General features: G+C 48.9%; 3 protein-coding genes across 5 annotated transcripts in view; 1 reads left to right on the forward strand and 2 right to left on the reverse strand.

Moving 5' to 3' along the window:
- The window catches only part of LOC113607934 (ribonuclease 7), a 29,579-nt gene extending 24,417 nt beyond the window's left edge, over positions 1 to 5,162 (reverse strand). For 2 of the 3 annotated variants that reach the window (XR_003428147.1, XR_003428146.1), the window contains exons 1-2: positions 4,015 to 5,162; positions 2,279 to 3,486 (exon numbers count right to left, since the gene is read on the reverse strand). Coding sequence is in view for 1 of the 3 variants with exons in the window: in XM_027083707.1 (XP_026939508.1) it covers positions 2,976 to 3,446 (471 nt within the window). In the remaining 2 variants the exon portion in view is untranslated. Of the gene's footprint in view, positions 1 to 912; positions 3,487 to 4,014 lie in introns of those variants that run through there. The other variant, XM_027083707.1, reaches the window with a different exon arrangement.
- Positions 2,946 to 16,364, forward strand: RNASE13 (ribonuclease A family member 13 (inactive)). Its single transcript, XM_027083708.1, has 2 exons — positions 2,946 to 3,056; positions 13,614 to 16,364. The coding sequence occupies exon 2, from the start codon at positions 14,325 to 14,327 to the stop codon at positions 14,784 to 14,786; it is 462 nt and encodes a 153-aa protein (XP_026939509.1). The 5' UTR covers positions 2,946 to 3,056; positions 13,614 to 14,324; the 3' UTR covers positions 14,787 to 16,364.
- A 98-nt stretch (positions 16,365 to 16,462) lies between these two features.
- On the reverse strand, positions 16,463 to 20,426 carry TPPP2 (tubulin polymerization promoting protein family member 2). Its single transcript, XM_027084238.1, has 4 exons — positions 18,880 to 20,426; positions 17,902 to 18,080; positions 17,546 to 17,699; positions 16,463 to 16,741 (listed from the first exon to the last, which is right to left on the reverse strand). The coding sequence occupies exons 1-4, from the start codon at positions 18,898 to 18,900 to the stop codon at positions 16,553 to 16,555; spliced, it is 543 nt and encodes a 180-aa protein (XP_026940039.1). The 5' UTR covers positions 18,901 to 20,426; the 3' UTR covers positions 16,463 to 16,552.
- Between the last annotated feature and the right edge of the window lie 1,764 nt (positions 20,427 to 22,190).

A 22,190-nucleotide genomic window follows, 5' to 3' on the forward strand; every position in this document is an offset into this window, starting at 1 on the left:
TACTATTTAATTTAACAAATAGTACAAAGCAGAACAATAGAAATTAGATTAGATCATGAGTCCATGATTTCATTATATTATAATCTTTGTGAATTGATATATTAGCATTTCTCATGTTAAACAAACTAATCCTTAAAAACTGTACTTTTTTAGGAAGATTTTTAAATTGAGGTATAATTTGCTTACAGTAAAGTACACAAATCTTAAGTGTACAGCTCAATGAGTTTTCACAAAGTAAACATATCTAGAGCAAGAATAGAACATCTCCAGCTTACCTCCTACACCTTGCCAGTTAGCGCTTCCCAAGGTTACCCCTATTCTGACCGCTATCACCACACCATAGATTGCTTTAGAATTATGTTTAATGTTAAGTTATTTAATACTATTTAGATCATGAGTATTTCAAGAAAAAGCCATATTTGGAAATTCTTCTTATTTCGAGAGGATACATTAAAAGCATAATTTTAGGGCTTCCCTGGTGGCGCAGTGGTTGAGAGTCCGCCTGCTGATGCAGGGGACACGCGTTCGTGCCCCATCCAGGAAGATCCCACATGCTGCGGAGCGGCTGGGCCCGTGAACCATGGCCACTGAGCCTGCGTGTCCAGAGCCTGTGCTCCGCAACGGGAGAGGCCACAAGAGTGAGAGGCCCGTGTACCGCAAAAAAAAAAAAAAGCATAATTTTAGCCACTTAAAAAGTTTGTGAGGAGGATGTCTCCAAAACCATAACACCCATAAGAAATATCATCAATAAAGAATAAAAAAAAGAGTTGTGAAGAAAGAATAAAGTGAAAAGAAAAATCAGCTACCCCTAAGAGACGTGGTTTTCTATGCACCTCAGTTGAAAATCATGTATTTAGAATGATAAATGCCCAGTACAGTGACCACAGGATATATAGATTTTACATTCAGTCATTTGGCATTTGACTATAAAGTATATTTATTGTCCCTCTACTTTCAAGACTCATCAACGTATTGGCCACTCACTCTGCTTGAATTGAATTGTTCAATGCTCTGCTCCCCTTTCTTTTCATCATCCCTTCCCTACCTTCTCTCCTCACCATCTCAAACCACCCAGCCCACCTAGCAGGACTCTGCCTGCAGACTTATTCTCCAGCCTACTCATAAACATCATTCTAGCAGAAGAAAGACCTCAAGGAGAATTGAATGGGGTATTTGCCAAAGGGGTATCTGCGTGTTTGCCAAAGGTGAATATGACTGGACAGGGCTATTGCTACTGTTACCTACAGCTAACTATCATTATTGAATGCTTATCAGTGCCTGGGCTTGACTAAGGCCTCATAAATGTCATTTCTAAATCTTCCTGAAATCCTGTTGGGTAGGTAGTATTACTCCCATACATGGAAACATAGTTGCAAAGAGGTGCAGTTTTCTTGAGGTCATGTAGCCACAAAGGACTGAGCCAAGATTTACACCCAATGGTATCTGGCTCCAAAGCTTACTCTGACTCTGGTAAGGCATAAGGGAGCGCTGGAGTGTGGGAGAGGGATAGGTAGAGAGTAGACTCCACAGCTGGGAAGGGAAGGTCTAACAAGGTAGTATTTGGGTGCTCAAGTAGGGTGGGCGTGGGGCGGGCATGGGGCTTAGTGCAGTTTGTCTGGGACTGAGATTAAGGAAGAGAGAAAGGGCTGGAGATGGTCAAGGCTGCAGGCAATGCTGGGTGTGGGCTAGGAGTGGGAAGCTATCAGGACCGAGTCTACATAAAGCCATAGCTTCTCCAGTTCTGCTCACCAGGAAGGGAGAAGTGGTGTCTGCAGCCGGGGTTTGGAGGGGTGGGGGGGAGGACGGGGAGATGGCATTTCCACATCTCAACCCCTCTGGCCTGGGCGGATTGCCAGAGCAGAGAGCCAGGGAAGCACCAAGGCAGGAGAGATCATTTATCGGGAGGAAGGAAGCTCTGGCAGCTCCCACCAGCTTGTTTGTGACAAGCGGGCACTGGGCCACGAAGTCCCTTGAGGTCAAGGGAAATGTGATCCCGGAGCAGGGGGATGAAGTTGGGACACTCCCCTGACACTGTGCCTTCAGGGCTATAGGCAATCAAGCTAGAGCCAGGCCCAGGGCCCCGGAAGAAAGAGCAGTGGACTAGAGAAGGGGGACGGCAGAGAGGTGGGGTGGGGCAGAGAGAGAGAGAGAATTAGGATCCTTGGAGCAGCTCATAAACAGTCCCTTGGCTAGAGCGGTAATGACCTTTACTGCAGCCAACATGGGGCAACTGGCTCTTCAGAGCTCTCGGGACATTGTTTCACGGGGGAGATCTTACCTGGTTCCCCTGTGGTCCCTGCAGAGGACTCTCCTTTTCCACCCAGCGGTAAAGTAGAAAGTGCGCTTTCTACTTTAAAGTCCAGCTGCTGCTACTAACCAAGCTGACAAGCTCTTTAATTAACAACTCCTTCTGCAATCTCAACGTCCTCATCCCTAAAGAAGATGAGTAATCCTAGTCATGTCTATCTCACAAGGGAGTCACGTGGACACACTGTGAAAAGCGTGAAATGCTATGTAAATATGAAGTGGTGCTGCTTTGTCTTCTTCCCTTCAGGCCACCTCCCTGCCCACAAGCCACGTCACTGCCAATCAGAGCTGGGGAAGAGGCCTAATTTAGGAATAGGAGTGGCTCTCGCCATAAATCCCCTACACTCCTTTTCCATTTCTTTCCTCCTCTCGTCATGCTGCCGTGAGAAGATGGGGTAGGGGAAAGATGTAGGAGGCACAGACCAAGGAACCCACACCCCTAAGCTAATGAAAAAACAGCAATGAAAAGTTGAGAGATCGCCATCTCTTCTGGAGTTTAGCCTACTCATGTATCACCTCAACTCCCCACAGTCCCACCCTCTCAGAGGAGCCTGAGCTAGGAAGGGCCCCAAGAGATGTCAGAGAGAACCTTCTGGGCTGAGGAGGAGTGGTCCAGAGGCCTGCAGAGGGATTTAAGGAGCGGCCCAAGCACGCGGCTGGCTGGAAACCTAAAGGACATCGTCCAGGTGGACAGGAACCAGCTTGAATTTGCTAGAGTCCCCCTCCTGGGGAGGGTCACAGGCCACGATGTAAGTAGCATTCAGTTGCTTCTCCTTGTACCTGCAGTCTGGGTACCTCCCTGAGGTGAGGTTACACATGGTCAGGGTTACAGGCTTCTGGCTCCGGTGGCAGTTTTTACGGCCTCTCTTGCAGGTTATGCTGGGCGTCTGACAAATGGCGGCCACACCGGAGAAGGATTCATGCACGAAGGTGTTGAGGTCTTTGCAGCGATTGGAGTACTTGTTGATGTTTTGCATTGTCGTGTTGCATCTCTGAGGCCTGGGCTGCACGTGCTGAGTTTCAAACCACCGAGCTGAGGTCATGTTTCTGGGCTTGGCACCGACTGGGTCGTCGGCCATCCACAGGCCCAGCAGCAGGAACAGCAGCAGAGGGCAGAATCCTGCTCTGGCTGGTACCATCTCTCTTAGGGGGAACAGTCAGAAGGGAGGGCTGGGGTCTCTGCGCACAGAGGAGGTGGAAATTAGCCTTGCTAAACCTGCTCCTTCTAGCTAATCACCATCTCCCTCCCCTGCTGTCTCCTTCCTCCCTCACCCTGTGTCTTTCCTCTCCCTTCCCCTCCCTGTGCCCCAAACCACTAAGACCCCACCCCCTAACCCTAGGGCTCCATCCCCCTCACCCTGAATCCCTATCCTCCCTCATTCTGTCCCTCATGCCTCCCACTCCTTGCTCTATCTCCTCTCCCTCATGTCCATCCCTCTGTGTCCCCATGTCCCTATGTCCTTATTCCTTTCTCTGTGTCTCACGCCCTCCATGACCCCATCCCCATCTCCTCCATAGCCCCATTTTGTGCCTCCAACCCTCAGCATCTCTCTCCTCTCTCCTCTCTCCCCTGTGTGTATACTCACCCCCTCCACATTGAGTCCCTCCTTTGTCCACCTTGTCACTCACCTGAGTATACTGTTCTCTGGCCAGAACCCATCCCTTCCCTGTCCTCTCTCCTCACTCACGTCCCGCCACAGGCCTTACCTCCTCCCCAAATCCTCGTGTTGTGGCTTCTGCTCACCGGGACGCACCTGCCTTCCGCTGGGCCTCAGATCTCTGAGGGCCTCTTCTCACCACCGAACTCCTTAAGAGCTGGCCTGGCTTGTGGTGCTTCTGTTTGGGGGCAGGCTGGGGAGTAGCGGTGGATCAGGAAATGAATCAGGTTCATGCCTCTTCACTTACGTGTCCCAAGTAAGTGGATATCTGTGGAGCTGGTACATCTGCCTAAACATCTTCAGCAGTGAGGATGCCTGAAGCCTGAATCCTCACACTCAAAGGCTAGACCTGGTCCCTAGCCACATGGTTCTAATGACTAGTAATGCACCTGACTCAGGTGTCAACCCCGAATGAGAGCTGTCATTTATCATCTCCTATATACACCTCTGGTTCTGATTCTGGGAAGAGCCAATCACTGTGGTGGTAAGGATTGCTTTTTCTGATCCGAGATAAAGATGGAATAGCCTAGAAAGTTACTTCCTGTCATCAGGACTTACTGCTGAGCTTTTGGAGGAGATGGAGGAGACAGGGAAGTGGACCAATCACCAGAGTCACAAGGCGCAGCACCATCCCACCTCAGCTATTCTACAATGATTCATCCCTCTGGGTCCCTCCCGTTCCAGTGTCAAGCAAGGTCATCTGGCTTTACCTGGAGATGGCGCCCAACACCTGTCACCCTTCACTCTTTCCCTTACTACTTTATTAAAATTTGCAACGCTTAGTGTCCTAATTTGAAAATGCTATTGGTGGTGGTGTGCTGTACAGCCAGCCTAGACCTTCCTCTACTGTGTATTCCCCGTTCCTTGTGGCAGTTACAGTTGTGTGGAGAGCTTGGGTCCGTGCTGCTCCGGCGGCTCCAGTGAGCTTGGCATGGGAGACTCAGAAGAACTGAGACACTGAGGAAGAGAAGCATCACTATCTGTGGATGGGAAGGCCTGGAAAACTGAGATGAACAGTGTTCTTGTTATCAGGTTTCACCTGTAAGTAGTAGGTGGTCTCAGAATAGTGGTTTCAGGTTCATTCACGTAGTCAATATTTATTGAGCATCTACTATGGGCCAAGGTGCTTGGGATATATCAGTGAATAAAAGATACAAAAATCCCTACCTTTGGAATCCTTACATTTCATTGGAGGAAAGGCAGTAAAAAATACACCATTGCTAAGGAAAAAAGAACAAATGGAGATTGGTAGGCAGTGATTTTTATTTTTATTTATTTTTCATTGGAGTATAGTTGCTTTATGCTATTGTGTTCGTTTCTACTGTACAGCAAAGTGAACCAGCTATACTTATACATATAACCCCTCTTTTTTGGATTTCCTTCCCATTTAGGTCACCACAGAGCAGTGAGTAGAGTTCCCTGTGCTATACAGTCGGTTCTCATTAGTCATCTATGTTATACATAGTAGTGTATATATGTCAATCCCAGTCTCCAATTCATCCCACCCCTCCCTTCCTCCCTTGGTATCCATACATTTGTTCTCTACATCTGTGTCTCTATTTCTGCTTTGCAGATAGTTTCATCTATATCATTTTTCTAGATTCCACATATATGCATTAATATACAATATTTGTTTTTCTCTTTCTGACTTACTTCATTCTGTATGACAGTCTCTAGATCCATCCATGTCTTTGCAAATGGCACAATTTTGTTCCTTTTTATGGCTGGGTAATATTCTATTGTACACGTGTACCACATCATCTTTATCCATTCCTCTGTTGATGGACATTTAGGTTGCTTCCATGTCCTGACTATTGTAAATAGTGCTGCAATGAACATTAGGGTGCATGTATCTTTTTGAATTATGGTTTTCTCCGGGTATATGCCCAGGAGTTGGATTGTTGGATCATACGGTAATTCTATTTTTAGTTTTTTAAGGACCCTCCATACTGTTCTCCATGGTGGCTATATCAATTTACATTCCCACCAACAGCGTAAGAGGGTTCCCTTTTGTCCACACCTTCTCCAGAATTTACTGTTTGTGATTTTTTGATGATGGCCATTCTGACCAGTGTGAGGTGATACCTCATTGTAGTTTTGATTTGCATCTCTCTAATAATTAGTGATGTTGAGCATCTTTTCATGTGTTTGTTGGCCATCTGTATGTCTTCTTTGGAGAAATGTCTATTTAGGTCTTCCTCCCAGTTTTTGATTGGGTTGTTTGTTATTTTGATATTGAGCTGCATGAGCTGTTTGTATATTTTGGAGATTAGTCCCTTGTCAGTTGCTTCATTTGCAAATATTTTCTCCCATTCTGAGGATTTTTTCGTCTTGTTTATGGTTTCCTTTGCTGTGCAAAAGCTTTTAAGTTTCATTAGGCCCCATTTGTTTATTTTTGTTTTTATTTTCATTACTCTAGGAGGTGGTAAAAAAGATCTTGCTGCGATTTATGTCAAAGAGTGTTCAGGCAGTGATTTTTAAATAGGGTCATTAAAGTAGGTGACTCTGGGACAAAGATTTCAAGGTGAGAGTGAACTTACGCTTGTCTGGGGAAGAATGCTCCAAGCATAGAGGACAGCACTGTAAAGGCCCTAAAGCAGATGGATGCCTGGGGAGTTGGAGGGACAGTAAGGAGTCCAGTGTGGCTGGAGCGGATGAGTGATGGGGTCGGAGAGGGACCAGAGGCCAGATCATGGGAAGCCTCAGAGACCATTAGGAGTTTTGCTGTGCACACAGTGGGGAGCCCTAGGAGGGTTCTAAGCAGAGGAATAAAGGGAGTTCCCTGGTGGTCTAGTGGTTAAGATTCCCGGTTTTCACTGCCATGGCCCAGGTTCAAACCCTGGTTGGGGAACTGGGATCCTGCAAGATCCCACAAGCCATGCGGCATGGCCCAAAAAAAAAAAAAAAAAAAAAGAGGAGGAGTAAAAGCTTTATCTGTTTAAAAATACCCTGGCTGTGGGACTTCCCTGGTGGCGCAGTGGTTGAGAGTCCGCCTGCCAATGCAGGGGACACGGGTTTGAGCCCTGGTCTGGGAAGATCCCACATGCTGCGGAGCAACTAAGCCCGTGAACCACAACTACTGAGTCTGCGCTCTACAGCCCACGAGCCACAACTATTGAGCCCACGTACCACAACTACTGAAGCCCGCACGCCTAGAGCCCGCTCTCCACAACTAGAGAAAGCCCACGCGCAGCCACGAAGACCCAACGCAGCCAAAAAAAAAAAAAAAAAAAATCTCCTGGCTGTTGCATGGATGTGACTGCAGAGAGGCCCACGCAAACCATATGGGTCATACAGTTTGTGTTCCGGTCCAGAAGTTAGGATTTTGAGTCAGGAAGATGCGTGTTTGTTTTGAGGTCAGGGGACATCATTTTAGCAGATAGAGAGCATAGCTGTGGGTCAGGATGAAGTATCTTTGGAATAAAAAATGGTGTTGGAGGGAGAAGCACCACTAGGTGGCAACAGAGAAGCAGGAGCCAGTGCACATAGGCCTCTTGCTCATCCGGTTCCCGCTCTGTGAGGCCTTGGCTGGGGAGCGCATTCACTGCTTTGTTCAGGTGCCTGAATCTTTGTAGTTGGAACTTCTGGGTAGAGAATTATGCCTCTGCTGCTGTAGAAATGCAAATGTTTGGAGATAAAATCCATGGTTTAAAGCAGACTGTGGACAGAATGTGGATCAGGCCAGCCCTGGACTGGAGGCTGGGGTGAGAGGAGTGGGTGGGAGGCCAGGACCTCATTTGGATTCCTTGCCTGCCCGGACTCCTCCTCACTTCTCATTATTCTAGGGTGAGATGTTTCCAAACCATGGCTTGAACTGCCCTCTGCTCTTGTATTTTCCTGTCATTATAATTATCCCAGTTTGCCCTTTAACTTCATCATGCGGGGTTCTCCAGAAGGCTTCCTTAGTGCTCTGTGAAAGTCAACACAGCCATGCTGTCCCAGTTCAAAGGGAAGAGGGAGTAAAGGGTTAGGTTTGCGTGTGAAAACTGAAAAGTCGAACCTACTATTTGCACAGTTCAAGCTGAAACCCTTATTTCACCTCCATTATTTGGATAAGGCAGGTGATTTTGTTTATTTTTTCGCTGAAACTATCCAGCTTCCAAGACCCACTTCACTTTGCACTCGGTAGGATAATTTTGCCATGTTTCCTTCGCTACATTCATAGGGCGAGAGGAAAGGATGGAGGAAGGGGAACAGGGTTAGGGAGAACAAAAGGAGTCAGGCATCAGGCCAAGGACTGGGCAGGGAGTCTGGCAGAAGAGAGAAGAGAAAAATTAAAGAAGGGAGAGCAGAAGACAAAATGGTGGGAGACAGGCTTCCCTGGTGGCGCAGTGGTTGCCAATGCAGGGGACACGGGTTCGTGCCCCGGTCCGGGAAGTTTCCACATGCCGCGGAGTGGCTGGGCCCGTGAGCCATGGCCGCTGGGCCTGTGCGTCCGGAGCCTGTGCTCTGCAACAGGAGAGGCCACAACAGTGAGAGGCCCACGTACCGAAAAAAAAAAAAAAAAAAATGGTGGGAGAGAAGATGGGGGAAGAAAGCCCCTCACATGGCAGCCTCTATCCAGGGATGTGAGGTAGCTCCCCAGCCTCCTTCTCCTTCTAGCGGCATAGTCACTGCTCTTGGCCTAACCTCTCCCCAGGCTGCTGCTGCTGCTGCTGCTGCTGCTGCTGCTGCTGCTGTGTGTGTGTGTGTGTGTGTGTGTGTGTGTGTTTAAAGTTGTTTGGGTGGGTGTTGTGAAAATGCCAATAGTGCCAGGTGGACCTCTGCCTGTCTTCCCCACAGGACCACAGCTGCTACTTCCTCTAGCCTGCATTGGGAGGGGGTGAGGGGGGCTGGAAGAGACGAGGGCCAAGCCTGGATTGGTGCCCACCCTTCAGAGCCCAGCCTCTCTCTCTTCCGGAGTTCCACACAGCCTCTGGATACCGACGGAAAGCCCGTGAGAGTTTCCCTCCAAGCAGGAGCAGATCCAAGTTCTGTTATCCTGATTGTGTTGCTCCCAGGATAAATAAAGGTAGTGGACTCATTTTTGTAGACGGGGAAAGTGAAAAAAACAGCAAGTCGGGGTCAGATGTGGGATTCACTTTGGGTCTTTGAATTCTCATGACCTTTCCTGGAACAGCTGTGGATCTGGAGGAAGCAGCAGGGACAGAAAGCTGGAATCTTTGGCTCCCAGACCAATGCCTTTAGACAAGCCAGGATGTAGCAGTGGGGGACCTGGTCTGGGATTGAGAGGCCTTACCAGGTCACTCTGTCTCATAAGCCATTGCCAGTTCCTCATTTATCTCTAGAATAAAATATAAATTCCTTAGCCTGATATTCAAGGTCTGCCGTAATCTGGCAAACCCATCTTTCTAACTTTGTCTCTGACTTTTCTCCCACTGATTGCCTCAACCCCAGCCAGGCTGGTTTTCTCTCTTTCCTCAAACATACCTTTCATAATTCTCTTTATCTCCACTTAACTCAACTGTTCCTTGAGATGTATCCCGAGGTCCCAGGTGACTCCCTCTCTCCCCAGAAAACTTTCTCTGACCCTCCTAATTCAGAGGGATCTCTCTCACCTCTAAATTCCTACAACATTTACTGTCTTCAAGATGTATAATTTTCTGCCTTGAATCATTGGTTATTTCTTCATATATATGTATTGCTTTCCTCCCGTTTAGACTGTCAATTCCCAGAAGACAAGGACTATCTGTTATACTACTTCTGTACCTCCCACAGGATGTAGCATAGTGCCTTGCATATAAGGGACCCTAAATGATTCAAATTCTACGTTAGAAGGCATTCGTTCTGCCCTTGAATGATCCCAGTCCCAGTTGAGGAACTAACAAGGCACCTCCTGAAATTTAACCCTGGGGTGGAGGTGAACCTATGACAAGAAGGTTGAAATGGCTGAAGCAATCCTTTGGGTTCAAGGACAACCCAGGACACAGTTTGCTATTTGAACAATATGAGTTGGACAGGGCAAAAGTGATGCCACTGAGATTGTAGTGAGCTCACTTGGGGCAAAATCTTGGGGCACCCCCTCAATCATAGGGAATCATCCCTGCACTTGTCACTCTAGCCAGTGGTTCTAGAAATCCTACCATTGGGGAGGGGAGGAGGGAAAGAGTGTGTAGATGGCTATACGCAGAAAGTCACTTCTACGGGAAAAATAACAAAAAGTTGTTTCAGTGATGAACTATCAATAATCCTTCTGCTGGTAGAAGAACCAGCACCATCACAAGCAAAGTCTAACAAAAATACTTCTAAGTCTTGGATATTTACCAATTCTTTTCAATATATAAAGTATAAATAAGTCTGCTTTTGCTAGGAAATCTGATTCTCTCATTAGACCAGAATTTCTCAACCTCAGCACAATCGACATTTTTGTCTGGATACTTCTTTGCTGTGGGAGCCGTCTTGCGCAATGTAGGATGTTTAGTAGCATCTCTGGCCTCTACCCACTAGATGCCAGTAGCACCTCCCAGTTGTGACAACCAAAAAAAAACGTCTCCAGACGTGATCCAATTGCTCCCCGTTGAGAACCACTGAATTAGACATATGACCTCAAGCAAGCTACCATCCCTCTCTAAAACTTAGTTTCTTCATCTCTAGGATGATTCTTGCATATGTAAAGTCCAGTATAATGGGGTAACAATTCCACAAATCTCAGCCTTTGTCAGAATGGATGAAGCAATCCTACAGATCAGCTCCTCTGGGATAGGATTTTAAAGACCAGACCAGTAGGACTGTAGGTGGGAACCTGAAGGCCATCGCACACTCAGCACTTTTCCTGGTCCCGTGCTCATGCCTTTGTAACATACGTTCATACGTGTGTTGTTCCTACTGAATTGTAAATTTAATCTGTACTGGAACTGTCTTATTTACCCTTCTATTTTCCCCAACATTTGTCATAGTGTTTTCAGATAGTATTCAACAATTTAAAGTATTTAAAAGTAATCAACGTGGGGCATGACTAATAGAAAGCTTGGTGAAGATGAATTTAAGTCAGGTGTTAAAGAGGGCTCTAGATTGGCAGAGTGGGGATGTGGGGAGGTCACTTGGCTCATTTGGGGAATATAAGACTTTACAGGGCTTCCCTCGTGGCACAGTGGTTAAGAATCCGCTTGCCAATGCAGGGGACATGGGTTTGAGCCCTGGTCTGGGAAGATCCCACATGCCGTGGAGCAACTAAGCCCGTGAACCACAACTACTGAGCCTGTGCTCTAGAGCACATGAGCCACAACTACTGAGCCCACGTGCCACAACTACTGAAGCCCGCACGCCTAGAGCTCGTGCTCTGCAATAAGAGAAGCCACTGCAATGAGAAGCCTGCACACTGCAAGGAAGGGTAGTCCACACTCGCCACAACTAGAGAAAGCCCGTGCACAGCAACAAAGACCCAACGCAGCCAAAAATAAATAAATAAATAAAAAAAGAAGGCATTTGCAGATGTTAAGTGAGTTGGAGAAAAAAGTGAGTTGTTATAAGACCTAGGAGACCATATCCAGTTTTCCATTTATATATTGTTTAACGGCTAAAAGTCACCTCCATATTGACCATCTCATTTTATTCTTGCAGCCTCATGAGGTAAGGAAGGCTTCCATTTTATAGAAGAGGAAATGGAAGCTCAGTAGGTTATCTGAGATCAAGTCCTAAACTCTTTCCTCTACTATGTCTGTAGTAACTGTGTGCAGAGGTGAGTGGTGGTGGGTGGGTAGGAATGAAGAAAGAAGAAGACCAAGAGGGATGAAAAGCCCGTTTCTCTTCCAAGGGAAGCTGCAGCCTTGAGCAAATAAGGAAGAGGTGGCACACTCTGAGCCTGGGGCCACAAAGTGCTAGCAGCTTCCTCACACCAAAGACTTGAGTCAGCCGGGCTCTGGCAACATCCTGCATGGATTCCCACTGGGTGTTGGCTGATACACCAGCCTGAAGGACACAGATGAGCCACCTGCCTGTGTGGGCTTTATCCTCCCTTACTTGGCTGTGCACACTTCCCTGGGGAGGTGCTCCGAGCAGACGCTTCTTAAACAGGACGTCCGGCATGAGCTGGCCCAGCGGAACTGACGGGGGTGAGAGCGGGAGGAGAGAGCATCATGCTGGGTAGAGGAGATAACGTGAGCGGGAGGTGGGGTGGGCACCGCTGGGGGAAGCAGGCAGAGATGGAGATGCAATTGGAGACATGGTGGCGGCCAGGTCATGGAGGTCTTCTGTCCTATGAGGTGTAGAGTCCTCCTGGAGTTGGAGAGTGTGTGGTGTCCAGGAGAGGGGAAAGCCTGAGCAGGGGAAGAAATAGGAATGGAAGAGACTGGTTCGGGAAAAGTTTTAGTTAAGATTGTCAGGGCTGGGACTTCGCTGGTGGTCCAGTGGTTAAGACTCCGTGCTCCCAATGCAGCGGGCCTGGGTTCAATCCCTGGTCAGGGAACTAGATCCCGCAAGCCACAACTAAGAGCCGCATGCCACAACGAAGATCGCCTACGCCGCAACTAAGAGCTGGAGCAGCTAAACAAATAAATAAATATTTTTAAAGAATTAATTTAAAAAATAAAAAGATCATCAGAGCTGCGTGACTGATGGACTCATGCTCGGATTGAGTACTCACCGTGTGCCAGGCCCTGGGCTAAGAGCTCTCGATATGCATCTTAACGAATCCTAAGACTGCCACGAGGTACAGAATATTATCTGCATTAACTGATGAAGAAACTGAAGCTTATACCGGTTTAGTGAACTTAGACTGATGGTGTACAGCCTGGAAGCAGTAGAGCCAGGATGCAATTCCTGGTCTGTTTTACTCAGAAGCTTTGCTCTGAGCCACCATGCGGTACCGCCTCCAAACAGGTGGGATTAAGGAGAGGGCGGGGTCGAGGACCACTCTCAGATTTCTTGCCTAAGTAACTGAGGAAAGGGACAAGGCAGGAGGGAAAGCGAGTTGGGGAAGGATGGGTTCAGCTTTGGACTCTGCTTTGTGATGTCAGAAAGAGCAAGTTTAAGGGGGCTGTGAACGAGGAACACCACGCGACTCTCTCACGCGCCCCCCACCCTTCCTGAACTACACACTGGCCTTGGGACACTCAGTGTTCTCTGTTTTGACTCTCTTCTCCCGCTCTCCAGGGAGAGAATGGTAAGCTGTCCTAAGCCCACAACCTGGACAACAGGTGCGTGGAGGCAAGGCTGAGACGCCTGTGGGCATCAAGGACTGTGGCTGGCAGGCTCTGGGGAGCCAGTTCTTTGGTTCTGATGAAGGGGCAGGTGTTGATGAAAAAGAGTTAGGAGCCTGGCCCTTTTTTCCAACATGACAAACTACAGCAAGATCTGCTGGACACAGGCGGTCCACACCCCCTCAAGTCCAGGCTGTGTTGTCTAATCCCACCTGACAAGTTTGAGGCTTTGGGGTCGGCATGCATAGGTTTCCAGGAGTGCTGTGACTCTGAGAGGGCCTGAGGTTACAGGTGAGAGTGTCAGTGTGATCACGATTGGAGTGAAGTTGATGGTGTGGGGGGGTCCACACCGAGGTCAGCACTCAGGCGGGAGGCCCTTGCGTACCTGGCCTCCGGGGATCTAGTGAGTGGGATGAGAGAGCGGAAGACCCTCTGTTCTCTGAGGGTCAGGAATAAGCAGCACTTTGTTCCTCAGGAACATGACGGTGCTTTCCTTGTCGCCTTTCCACAGGATCATGGCCTGTGAACCAGAGAAGACATCAAAGGAAACCCAAGAACTTCGGGACTTCTTGCAAGGACGCTGGAACTAAGTGTTCTGATGACACCAGAGAGGAGGAGACCAGAAAGCAATGTCTCTTTCCTCCCCCCCATCCACCCCCGTCAGCACAGGGGCTCCTCAAACCCAGGGGACACTCCTTCGTCTCAGACTGGTCTTCATCCAGAAACCTTTCTAGCCTCTTCTTACCTTTGGGCTGTCCTTGGCCTCAGGAAGGAAGAATCCCACCCCTGCCCTGCTGTCCTCCAGCTCCTGTCCTTCCACTTCAGTCAGAGAAGTGTAGCTGAGCCTGTCCCTTCTGGAATTTCTGCATTTTTACCAGAAGGATTAACTGGGCCAGGGATAAACGGGAAGCGTCTCTCACCCAAGGACCAGTTGGACCTCGTATTTCGTAAGTGTTACAGCTCCCGGACTGGGTGAGGCTGAGACCCTAAAGTAGACCAAGCTAGAGGTGGCTGACCAGATGGGTGACCTTGGGCAAATGTCTCCTCTCTCTGAGGCACGAAGACTTGGGCCGGATGATCTCTGAAGGACAGTCCGGCTTTGAGGGCATAGGGGAAGGCACATGGGGGAGACTGGGGGCACACTGGAAGCTCTGGGAAGGGGCAGAGAGTCACTCGAGACCCACCTCTGCTTCCAACCACCTTAACTCTGCCAGCAGGAAGAATGGCACCCCGTGTGGTCCAGCTCCTGTTCCTCCGGCTTGTTCTAGAGCCAGCTTTGGTCGAAAACATCCAGCTACAGCTCGCTATCAAGAACTTCCGTACCTTACATATCGACTATCCCAAGGTTAACTACGCAAAGCGTTTCCGGGGCTACTGTAGTGGTCTGATGTCCTATGTACGGGGCAGACAACAAAGCTGGTATTGCCCAAAGATCCATTATGTCTTACATGCCCCATGGACAGCCATCAAGAAGTTCTGCAAGTACAGCGAGAGGTTCTGTGAGAATTACAATGAATATTGTACAGTCACCCAGGACTCCTTCCCCCTCACAATCTGCTCCCTGAGCTCCAAGCAGCCACCCACCAGCTGCCACTACACCAGCACCCTAACCGACCAAAGGCTCTATCTGCTCTGCTCCCAAAAGTATGATGCTGAACCGATAGATATCATGGGCCTCTACTAGGGATGGGACGTGTTAAGTCTGAACTAGCCCCCCCTACTGCCGCTACAGACCAGCCTGTCCCCACTCCTGAAGCTCTGATCCCTGGTACAAGGCTTCCTTCCTGGCTTCAGATGTAGGCAGGATCCCCTCCTAAGAGACCAGGGAGATAGGAAATATGTCCAGAGCTTTGGTCACCATGCAAAGTTGTACTGTCTGCTAGGCTCTTTCTAACTTGTTTATCTCCCCCCATCACTCCTGCCACCACCCTCCCTCTCCCACAGACAGTTTCACCCACCCAAGAAGCTGACTGTGTCCAGTTGGCAGTGACAGTCCATCTACTGGGCCAGATCCTGTATCGTGGCTGGAGGCCCAGAGCCTCAGCTCACACCATGGTACCAGTTCCGAGTCTCAAATCCCCTTCCCTGCCACCCTTCCCTTCTCAGTCTTCCCCATTTCCCTTATGATTCCCTCTACTCCCTCACCCACATGGTAGGTATCTCCAGCTATAGGAACCTCCCTGAGCGTCTTAGAGTCATATTAGCTTCATTTCTCCAGGCCACGCTCCCTCCCCCGAGCTCTCAGTCTGTTCCTCTCTATGGAATCACTGATTTCCTTTTCATGTAACCTGTCCTTTCTGTCCTCCTTCCACCACGGAGCCCATTGCAGTCTCTTCCCTACACACCCAACCTCTTTAGTCACCCTTTATTCTTCTCTGACCTCTTTTCCTTCCATCCGTCTCAGCTTGGTTCACTGGATTTCCAAATTATCTTCTCTGACCTATTCCCCCCAGATTCCTGCATCCTTTTATTTCTCAACCTCCTCCTAACATCCCCCAAACTCCAGAATCTGCCTCTGACGAGGCAGGGGTGAAGTGGGCCCAGCTGTAGTCACAGAAGGATTTAAAACCATATCTGAATTATGTAAGATATAACCATTGGATGAAACTGGGTGAAGGGTACATGGGACCTGTCTGTACTTTTTGCATCTGCCTGTGAATCACTGCAAAATAAAAAGATAAAAAAACACATCTGAATTAGTTCTGATTTCATTCCTTTTTCCTCAGTGCACCAGAACTCCTACTCTCAGAGTCCTGGACGCCACCCACCTCTGGCCATCTTCCTGGGCTACCCTTGGCAGTCAGTAGGATCTTCCATTCCATGTCTACCATGATGGAGGTGGGGTGGGGTAAAACTCACTTCCAGGCTGGGTGTTGAAAATGGATTCTCCCTCCCCATCAGCTCTAGAATAAACTCATAACAGGAGTTAGGCTAAGTAGATCTTTGGCCCACCCTCTCTGGTTTCTATTTCTCCCCAAACAAAACATGGATTGCAACAGATTAGGAAGGTGGAGGGACCGGGAAGGGTCTAGTTGCTAATACCTGGGTCCTACTAGCTCCAATCAGGAATTTCTACTCCCCTTTGGCAGGTCGAAGGGGATGGATATCAGTATTATGTGAACACAAGTAGCAAATACTTTTGCCTCCACATCTAGCTTCTCTCTTATCTCCAAATATATTCCTCAGCCGTGTTCTTAGAAGCTGCTGTTGAAGGGGATGCTACCTAATGGCGGGGAGGCCAAGTAGAGTAAAGGGGGTGGTGCTGAGAACACCCATCCTTGGGTTTCTCAGCTCCTCTCTCTGTCTCTGCACCAAGGGGCCCCTCTTCCCTCACCCTGGTGGAAAACAGAGCCCATGAGCTGCTGCACACACAGATGTTTATTGTCCCCCAAGCTTCCCGGTGTTAAAGATGCAGGGTCGAGGGCCGGCAGGCTAAGATGACGCTACTCCCTAGTTGCTGCCCTTCTTATCATAGGTGCCAGCACCCTTGTAGCCACTCACGTAGCCTGAGTTGTCAGTCACGTCCTCCCGTCCCGCGATGCCTTTGCCCTTGCCGCTCTGGTCAAAGCGCTCCTTGTGGGTGCCCGTGTACTTGCTGGTGTCCGTCAGGTGGCTCACCCCTCCCACCGTCACTGCTTTCTGCAAGCCAGAGGATGAGGCGTCTGAGCCCTCTCCCTTCCCCTCCACTGTCACGCCCCTTCTCTAGAGATGAACTTCTAGCAGTTCGACTAGTTCTCAGAGCTCTTGTTCAACCCTTGGCATGGTGCTGTTTGCTTAGGGCCCAGGTGCAGCTGGAGGCAGGAACTATAATAAGAACCATCCACTTGCGAGGAAGAAATCTGGTTTATGGGAATAAGTGGGGGGAGGTGTGTGTGTGTGTGTGGATTTTTCTGCTTCCAGAGGAGCTAGTTTGACTAGGCTGCAGCCAGAGGACTTCAACCCCAGACCTAAAACACAAAGTCTGTCCTGTTGGGAAGGCCCTATTTGAAACCTAGAATAGGAAGAGCTTTTAGTAGAGAGGGGACAAGTAGGGAGCAGAGGGCGGGTGACAGGGAGGAAGTCAGATATTTCACCTTACATAAGAGCGAGAAGAGGAGTGGGGATCAGGTACCAAGTCGTCTGCACTCAGTGTCCCCCCAAAGCCGCCAGGCCCTAGTTGCCTGGCCCAGATCCTGGACGCTTGGGAATGAGTCTAAGTTTTACTATTAAAATAGCTGTGGACCTTGGGTAAGTCATTTCCTCTCACAGTTTCCTCACCTCTGAAATGACTCGATGATCTCTAAAGCCTGTTTCAATACCAACAGTGCCCAGAGGCCTTCTGCCCTATCTCCCTGCAGTGCTGCTGTTGGCAGGGGTTAGGGACATCGGCATGGAGGAAGGGACACAGGAGCAGCAGGGACTCAGGGAAGTAGGGTCAGGGGTCAGGAATGAAGACTCACTCACAGTAACACCGGCGGTAGCTGGCTCCTTGCCCTCCATGAGTTTATAAATGTTCTCCAGGGCTTCATCCGGGCTTTTCCCCTTGAACTGCTTCTGGCCCAGTTCTTTCATTGCTTCCTGGAACTGTTGGAAAGTGATGGTTCGGGCATTCTTGGCCCTGATCAGTCAGACAGAAATTCAGGAACTCAGGAACATGAACTCATCACCTTCCAAGGTCCAACCCTCCCCTTACTCAGACAGGGCCTCTACACACTGAGTGCCTTGAGGACAGGGGCTAGCACAGTGCCAGAAGCCCTCCCGCATCCCACCACCTCGTTAGTTCTACTCACCACCCCCCTCTCCCGTCTCTGGTCCCTTACTTGACTTTGCTGAACACGATGTCCACGTCAGTGGAGGTGACCTTCTTGTCATCCATGATGCCACAGTCTTTGCACAGCTTGGAGAAGTTCTTGTTGTTCATTTCAGTGCCACTGCTTGACGATCCTCCAAAGACAGCAAACCGCTGGAATGTTCTTTCTGCTTCTGATGCCATGGTCAACTGGAGGTGGGGGAGAACAGTATGGGGGGAGACTCGGGGGTGAGGGAGGAGGGGAAGGGAGGATTAAGGAGTAATAATGATGAAGGTTCAAGTAAAATCAGGGGCTTCCCTGGTGGCGCAGTGGTTGAGAATCTGCCTGCCAATGCAGGGGACACGGGTTCAAGCCCTGGTCTGGGAAGATCCCACATGCCACGGAGCAACTAGGCCCGTGAGCCTCAACTACTGAGCCTGCGCATCTGGAGCCTGTGCTCCGCAATGAGAGAGGCCGCGATAGTGAGAGGCCCGCACACTGCGATGAAGAGTGGACCCCGCTTGCCACAACTAGAGAAAGCCCTCGCACAGAAACGAAGACCCAACACAGCCCTAAATTAATTAATTAATTAAGAAAAAAAAAGAGTAAATCCTATAAAAACAAAAAAGTAAAATCAGAATCAGCAACAGGAACAAACCCCCTTTTCCCTCTCCCTCCCTCCCCCCTTCCCTCTGATTCCCATCTGACCTACTGTTCCCAGTACAAGCGATACTAGTGTGGATCCTACATACTGAATAATCACCACCACCACCCACTGCCCCATCACTTCTGTGTACCTGAGAGTACCCAGATGGTGTCTGACCCTTCCCAGCCTTTGTAAGTAAGTGTGTGCAGATCTGTGAGAGCCGGCTGGCTGGGGAGACTATGTGGCAGTGGGAAGACTGGGGAGAGGAGGGAAGTTCTATGACCTCAGCAGTGTTTCTGTGACATAATTTTCAGCCCTTGCTACAGCCCTAATCTTTGGGGGTGGGGTTCTTAGGTTCCTACCTTGCATGCTGCATTGAGCATGTTGCCAACCTCCTGATCTCTGCAGGTGATCAAGCTTCCCTCATGGTTTCAGCCCCGCTTGACCCAGTCCTCTGGGTCTTGATCAAATTGCCTTATGCTCTGTCCCTCAACAAAAGCTGAGGAGAGCTCAGGGAAGGAGTTAATGGAAACAGGTTGACATCAGTCCAACATTGTCCTGTTTTCTAGTCTCCAGGCCCAGGTTCGTGACCAACATGGAGAATCCCGCTGGGTTTGGCAGACCAGGTGTAATAGGAGCTTAAGTGGCTTCCACAGTTGGGCCCCACGTGGAAAGAGCACGGGCCTTGGAGGGTCACACATCTGGGTGGGTCAGGGTGAGGTTGAGCCTCAGACTCTAGATAATTTTCTGTGCAGGTCAAGGATGTTCCTTTTTTGTTTGTTTGTTTTGGGCTGCGTCGCATGGCTTGTGGGAACTTAGTTCCCCGACCAGGAATTGAACCTGGCCCCGGCAGTGAAGGCACTGAGTAACCACTGGACCGCCAGGGAATTCCACCCCCCGACTTTTCTTTTAAAGTAATGCTATAATTTTATTCAGTTTTTTCTAAATGTGTTGTTTCTTCTTTCAGAAGGGGTTTCTCTTTGGCCTTTTCTCTGGCTGGAAACCATACAGATGAACGAACTTCAGGGCCCCTAAAAGAGAGGAACTAGGTTGGTGACTTTCCTCTCCTTCCCATCTAATCAGTCACCGATTCCTATAATCTCCCTTGTCTTACAAATCCACTCCTTTCTTTCCATTGCTATTCCTCCCACACTTTATTCAAGTCCCTGTCATCTCATATCTAGTTGATTATCCTGGCTTCTAAATGACCTCTTTCCTAAGTCAAATGCTTCACCCCTATCCACCCCATAATCCATCTCTTTTAAACCCCCCATCAGATTAATTTTCACAGAACAATTATTTATCCATTGCTCCTACTCAAGAACACTCTATGGATCTTCAAACCTTTCTGAAATGCCAAACCTTTTTACCTGTCATTCAAGGACCTTCACACTTGGCTCCACTCTACCTTACCAAACATCACCCACCTTTCATCAACATTACTCTTCATCTGGGGCCATAATGGCCTAATCATTATATGCTTCAGAAGCTACCTGAAGCCTAGTGGAGAGGGAATAACCTTGGAGTGGAATGAATCTGGGGATTTCAGTCTTAGGTAAGTCATCTACTAGCTGAGTGGCCTTGGGCAAGTCACTAAACATCTCTCAGCTTTAATTTCTTCATCTGTATAGTGAGGACAATAGTACTTACTTTATATAGTATTAGGGGATAATATATGGGAATTACCTTGCACATAGTAGCTACTATTCAATTCATCCTAGTAACTTGTGTATTTCTGTCCCAAAACTTTCCTTCATGATCTCTCTCTGCCTGGATAGAATGCCCCTCCTTACCACTCAAGTACTCCATTGTTGTACTCTTCATAGGGTTTACCCTAGGAACAAAACCCTTTTCCTGGGACTTCCCTGGTGGCACAGTGGTTAAGAATCCACTTGCCATTGCAGGGGACACAGGTTCGAACCCTGGTCTGGGAAAATCCCACATGCCACAGAGCAGCTAAGCCCTTGCGCCACAACTACCGCGACTGCGCTCTGGTGCCCGTGAGCCACAACTACTGAAGCCCGCGCGCCTAGAGCCCGTGCTCCGCAACAAGAGAAGCCACCACAATGAGAAGCCCGTGCACCGCAACAGAGAGCAGCCCCCACTCGCCACAACTAGAGAAAGCCCGTGCGCAGCAACAAAGACCCAACGCAGCCAAAAGTAAATAAGTAAAAAATAAATTCATTTAAAAAGCCCAAAATGAAACAGCTTGAGCACTGGTTGCTTTAAAAGAAAACAACCCTTTTCCTCCTCTGAATTATACTAAGATAATGGTTCCTAGCCTGTGGGCTGCAGCCTCCTGAGGCAAGGGTTTCTGAGTTATTGCAAGGACCTCTGCAATCTGTATGTACACAGAAGACTGGTTGTTGAGTAAATAATAAGCTTTGCACATGTAGGTGCATAGATGCATAGATGTTGTGATTATCAGAAGACTGAACAAATTTATTTGAAAGTATTGCTGAATTCACGGTTTGTCCCCATCAGGGGATTCTAAAACCTTCATTTGGAAATGGAAATCTCTGATCTCCCACTTGAAAAGGGTGGGAAACTATTGCTATAGGACTTATTGTCTAAACAATTAATTTATATTTACATCACTTCTTAATTTTTTCTATCTTTATACCTTCACTCAACTACTGGATCCTATGCTCTAGAGAGGGTATGACTAGACATCACACTTCTTTGAATTCCATCTATACAGTGGCTTGTATGGAGCAGGTACTTAAAACTGTGGCTTACTGGAAGGTATAGTTTGAAGCTGCTTCTGGCCCAAGAGAAGGAAATTAGAGACAGAAGTATTCTTGTTGGGCCACTGACACTGGGCCAGGCTGAGACCTGCCCTGACAAGGAGGAACCCCATCTTAGATCAGAAGCAGCCTCATTACTGCCTGTGGCAGGCTGAGACCCCAAGCCTAGGACGCAAACAGATCCCAGTGGAAATTTCCCAACTCCCGTCTGCCCTACGCCCCTGCGTTGGCCCCTTATCAGGTTCCCCCTGAGTCATCCTGACCCAGAGACGAATTTAGATGCTGGAACCTCCAGGTCCTTCCCTCCCCCACTCCAAGTAACACTACTTTAGACACATCAGAGGAGGCTGCCGGCAGAAGCTCTCACCCTAGGCTCTCTTTCTCCCCCAGTTGCAGTCGGGCTGGAGAAATCTCTCTTCTGTCTTATGCATCTTTATCTACAGTCCCAATTCCAGCAGGCTTTTCCTTGTCCGGGAGAGTGTTAATATGACATCCAGAGGGGAGAGGGGACTAGGAGAGGAGCCAGGGTACCCAGCTTCTGTGCCAGTTTCTGGGTAAATAGTTATGAAGGGAGTAGGGGAAAGGAATGGAGGAAAACTTGGGTGCTCCAAATTGGGGGATCTAGGGGAGATCCTTTAGATGTGGGGCTGCTGAAAGCTGGGCTTGATCCTGACCGGTTCTACTCTGGGTCACCTCCTCCCTCTTGGGCCCTCCTTTCCAATAGACCCTGCCAAGTGGGGATGAAAGGGGCATTGATGTTCCTTGGATGGGATTGGGTCGTGAGTGGTGAGGGTGGTGGTGGTGGGCAGTTCCCAGGCAGGAGGGGGCAGGCAATTTGGGGGTCTTGGTGGGGGCAGTCTGAGCTGGTGTTGCAGTTGGCAGCTCCAGTTCCATTGGCCATTGTTCCCAACTGGCCTGGGGCCCAG

Source organism: Aethalodelphis obliquidens, unplaced genomic scaffold (assembly GCF_003676395.1).
Source record: "Aethalodelphis obliquidens isolate GAN/ISIS:26980383/991018 unplaced genomic scaffold, ASM367639v1 scaffold51, whole genome shotgun sequence".
NCBI lineage: Eukaryota > Metazoa > Chordata > Mammalia > Artiodactyla > Delphinidae > Aethalodelphis > Aethalodelphis obliquidens.

Bases quoted from the DNA above. Each gene is read 5' to 3' on its own strand.
- RNASE13 (XM_027083708.1), top strand. From the start codon at position 14,325: ATGGCACCCCGTGTGGTCCAGCTCCTGTTCCTCCGGCTTGTTCTAGAG.
- TPPP2 (XM_027084238.1), bottom strand. From the start codon at position 18,900: ATGCTCAATGCAGCATGCAAG. The intron at 18,081-18,879 runs GTAGGAACCTAA...CCCCACCTCCAG, and splicing joins TGCTCAATGCAGCATGCAAG to TTGACCATGGCATCAGAAGC. The intron at 16,742-17,545 runs GTGAGTGAGTCT...TCTGGCTTGCAG, and splicing joins CAGCTACCGCCGGTGTTACT to AAAGCAGTGACGGTGGGAGG.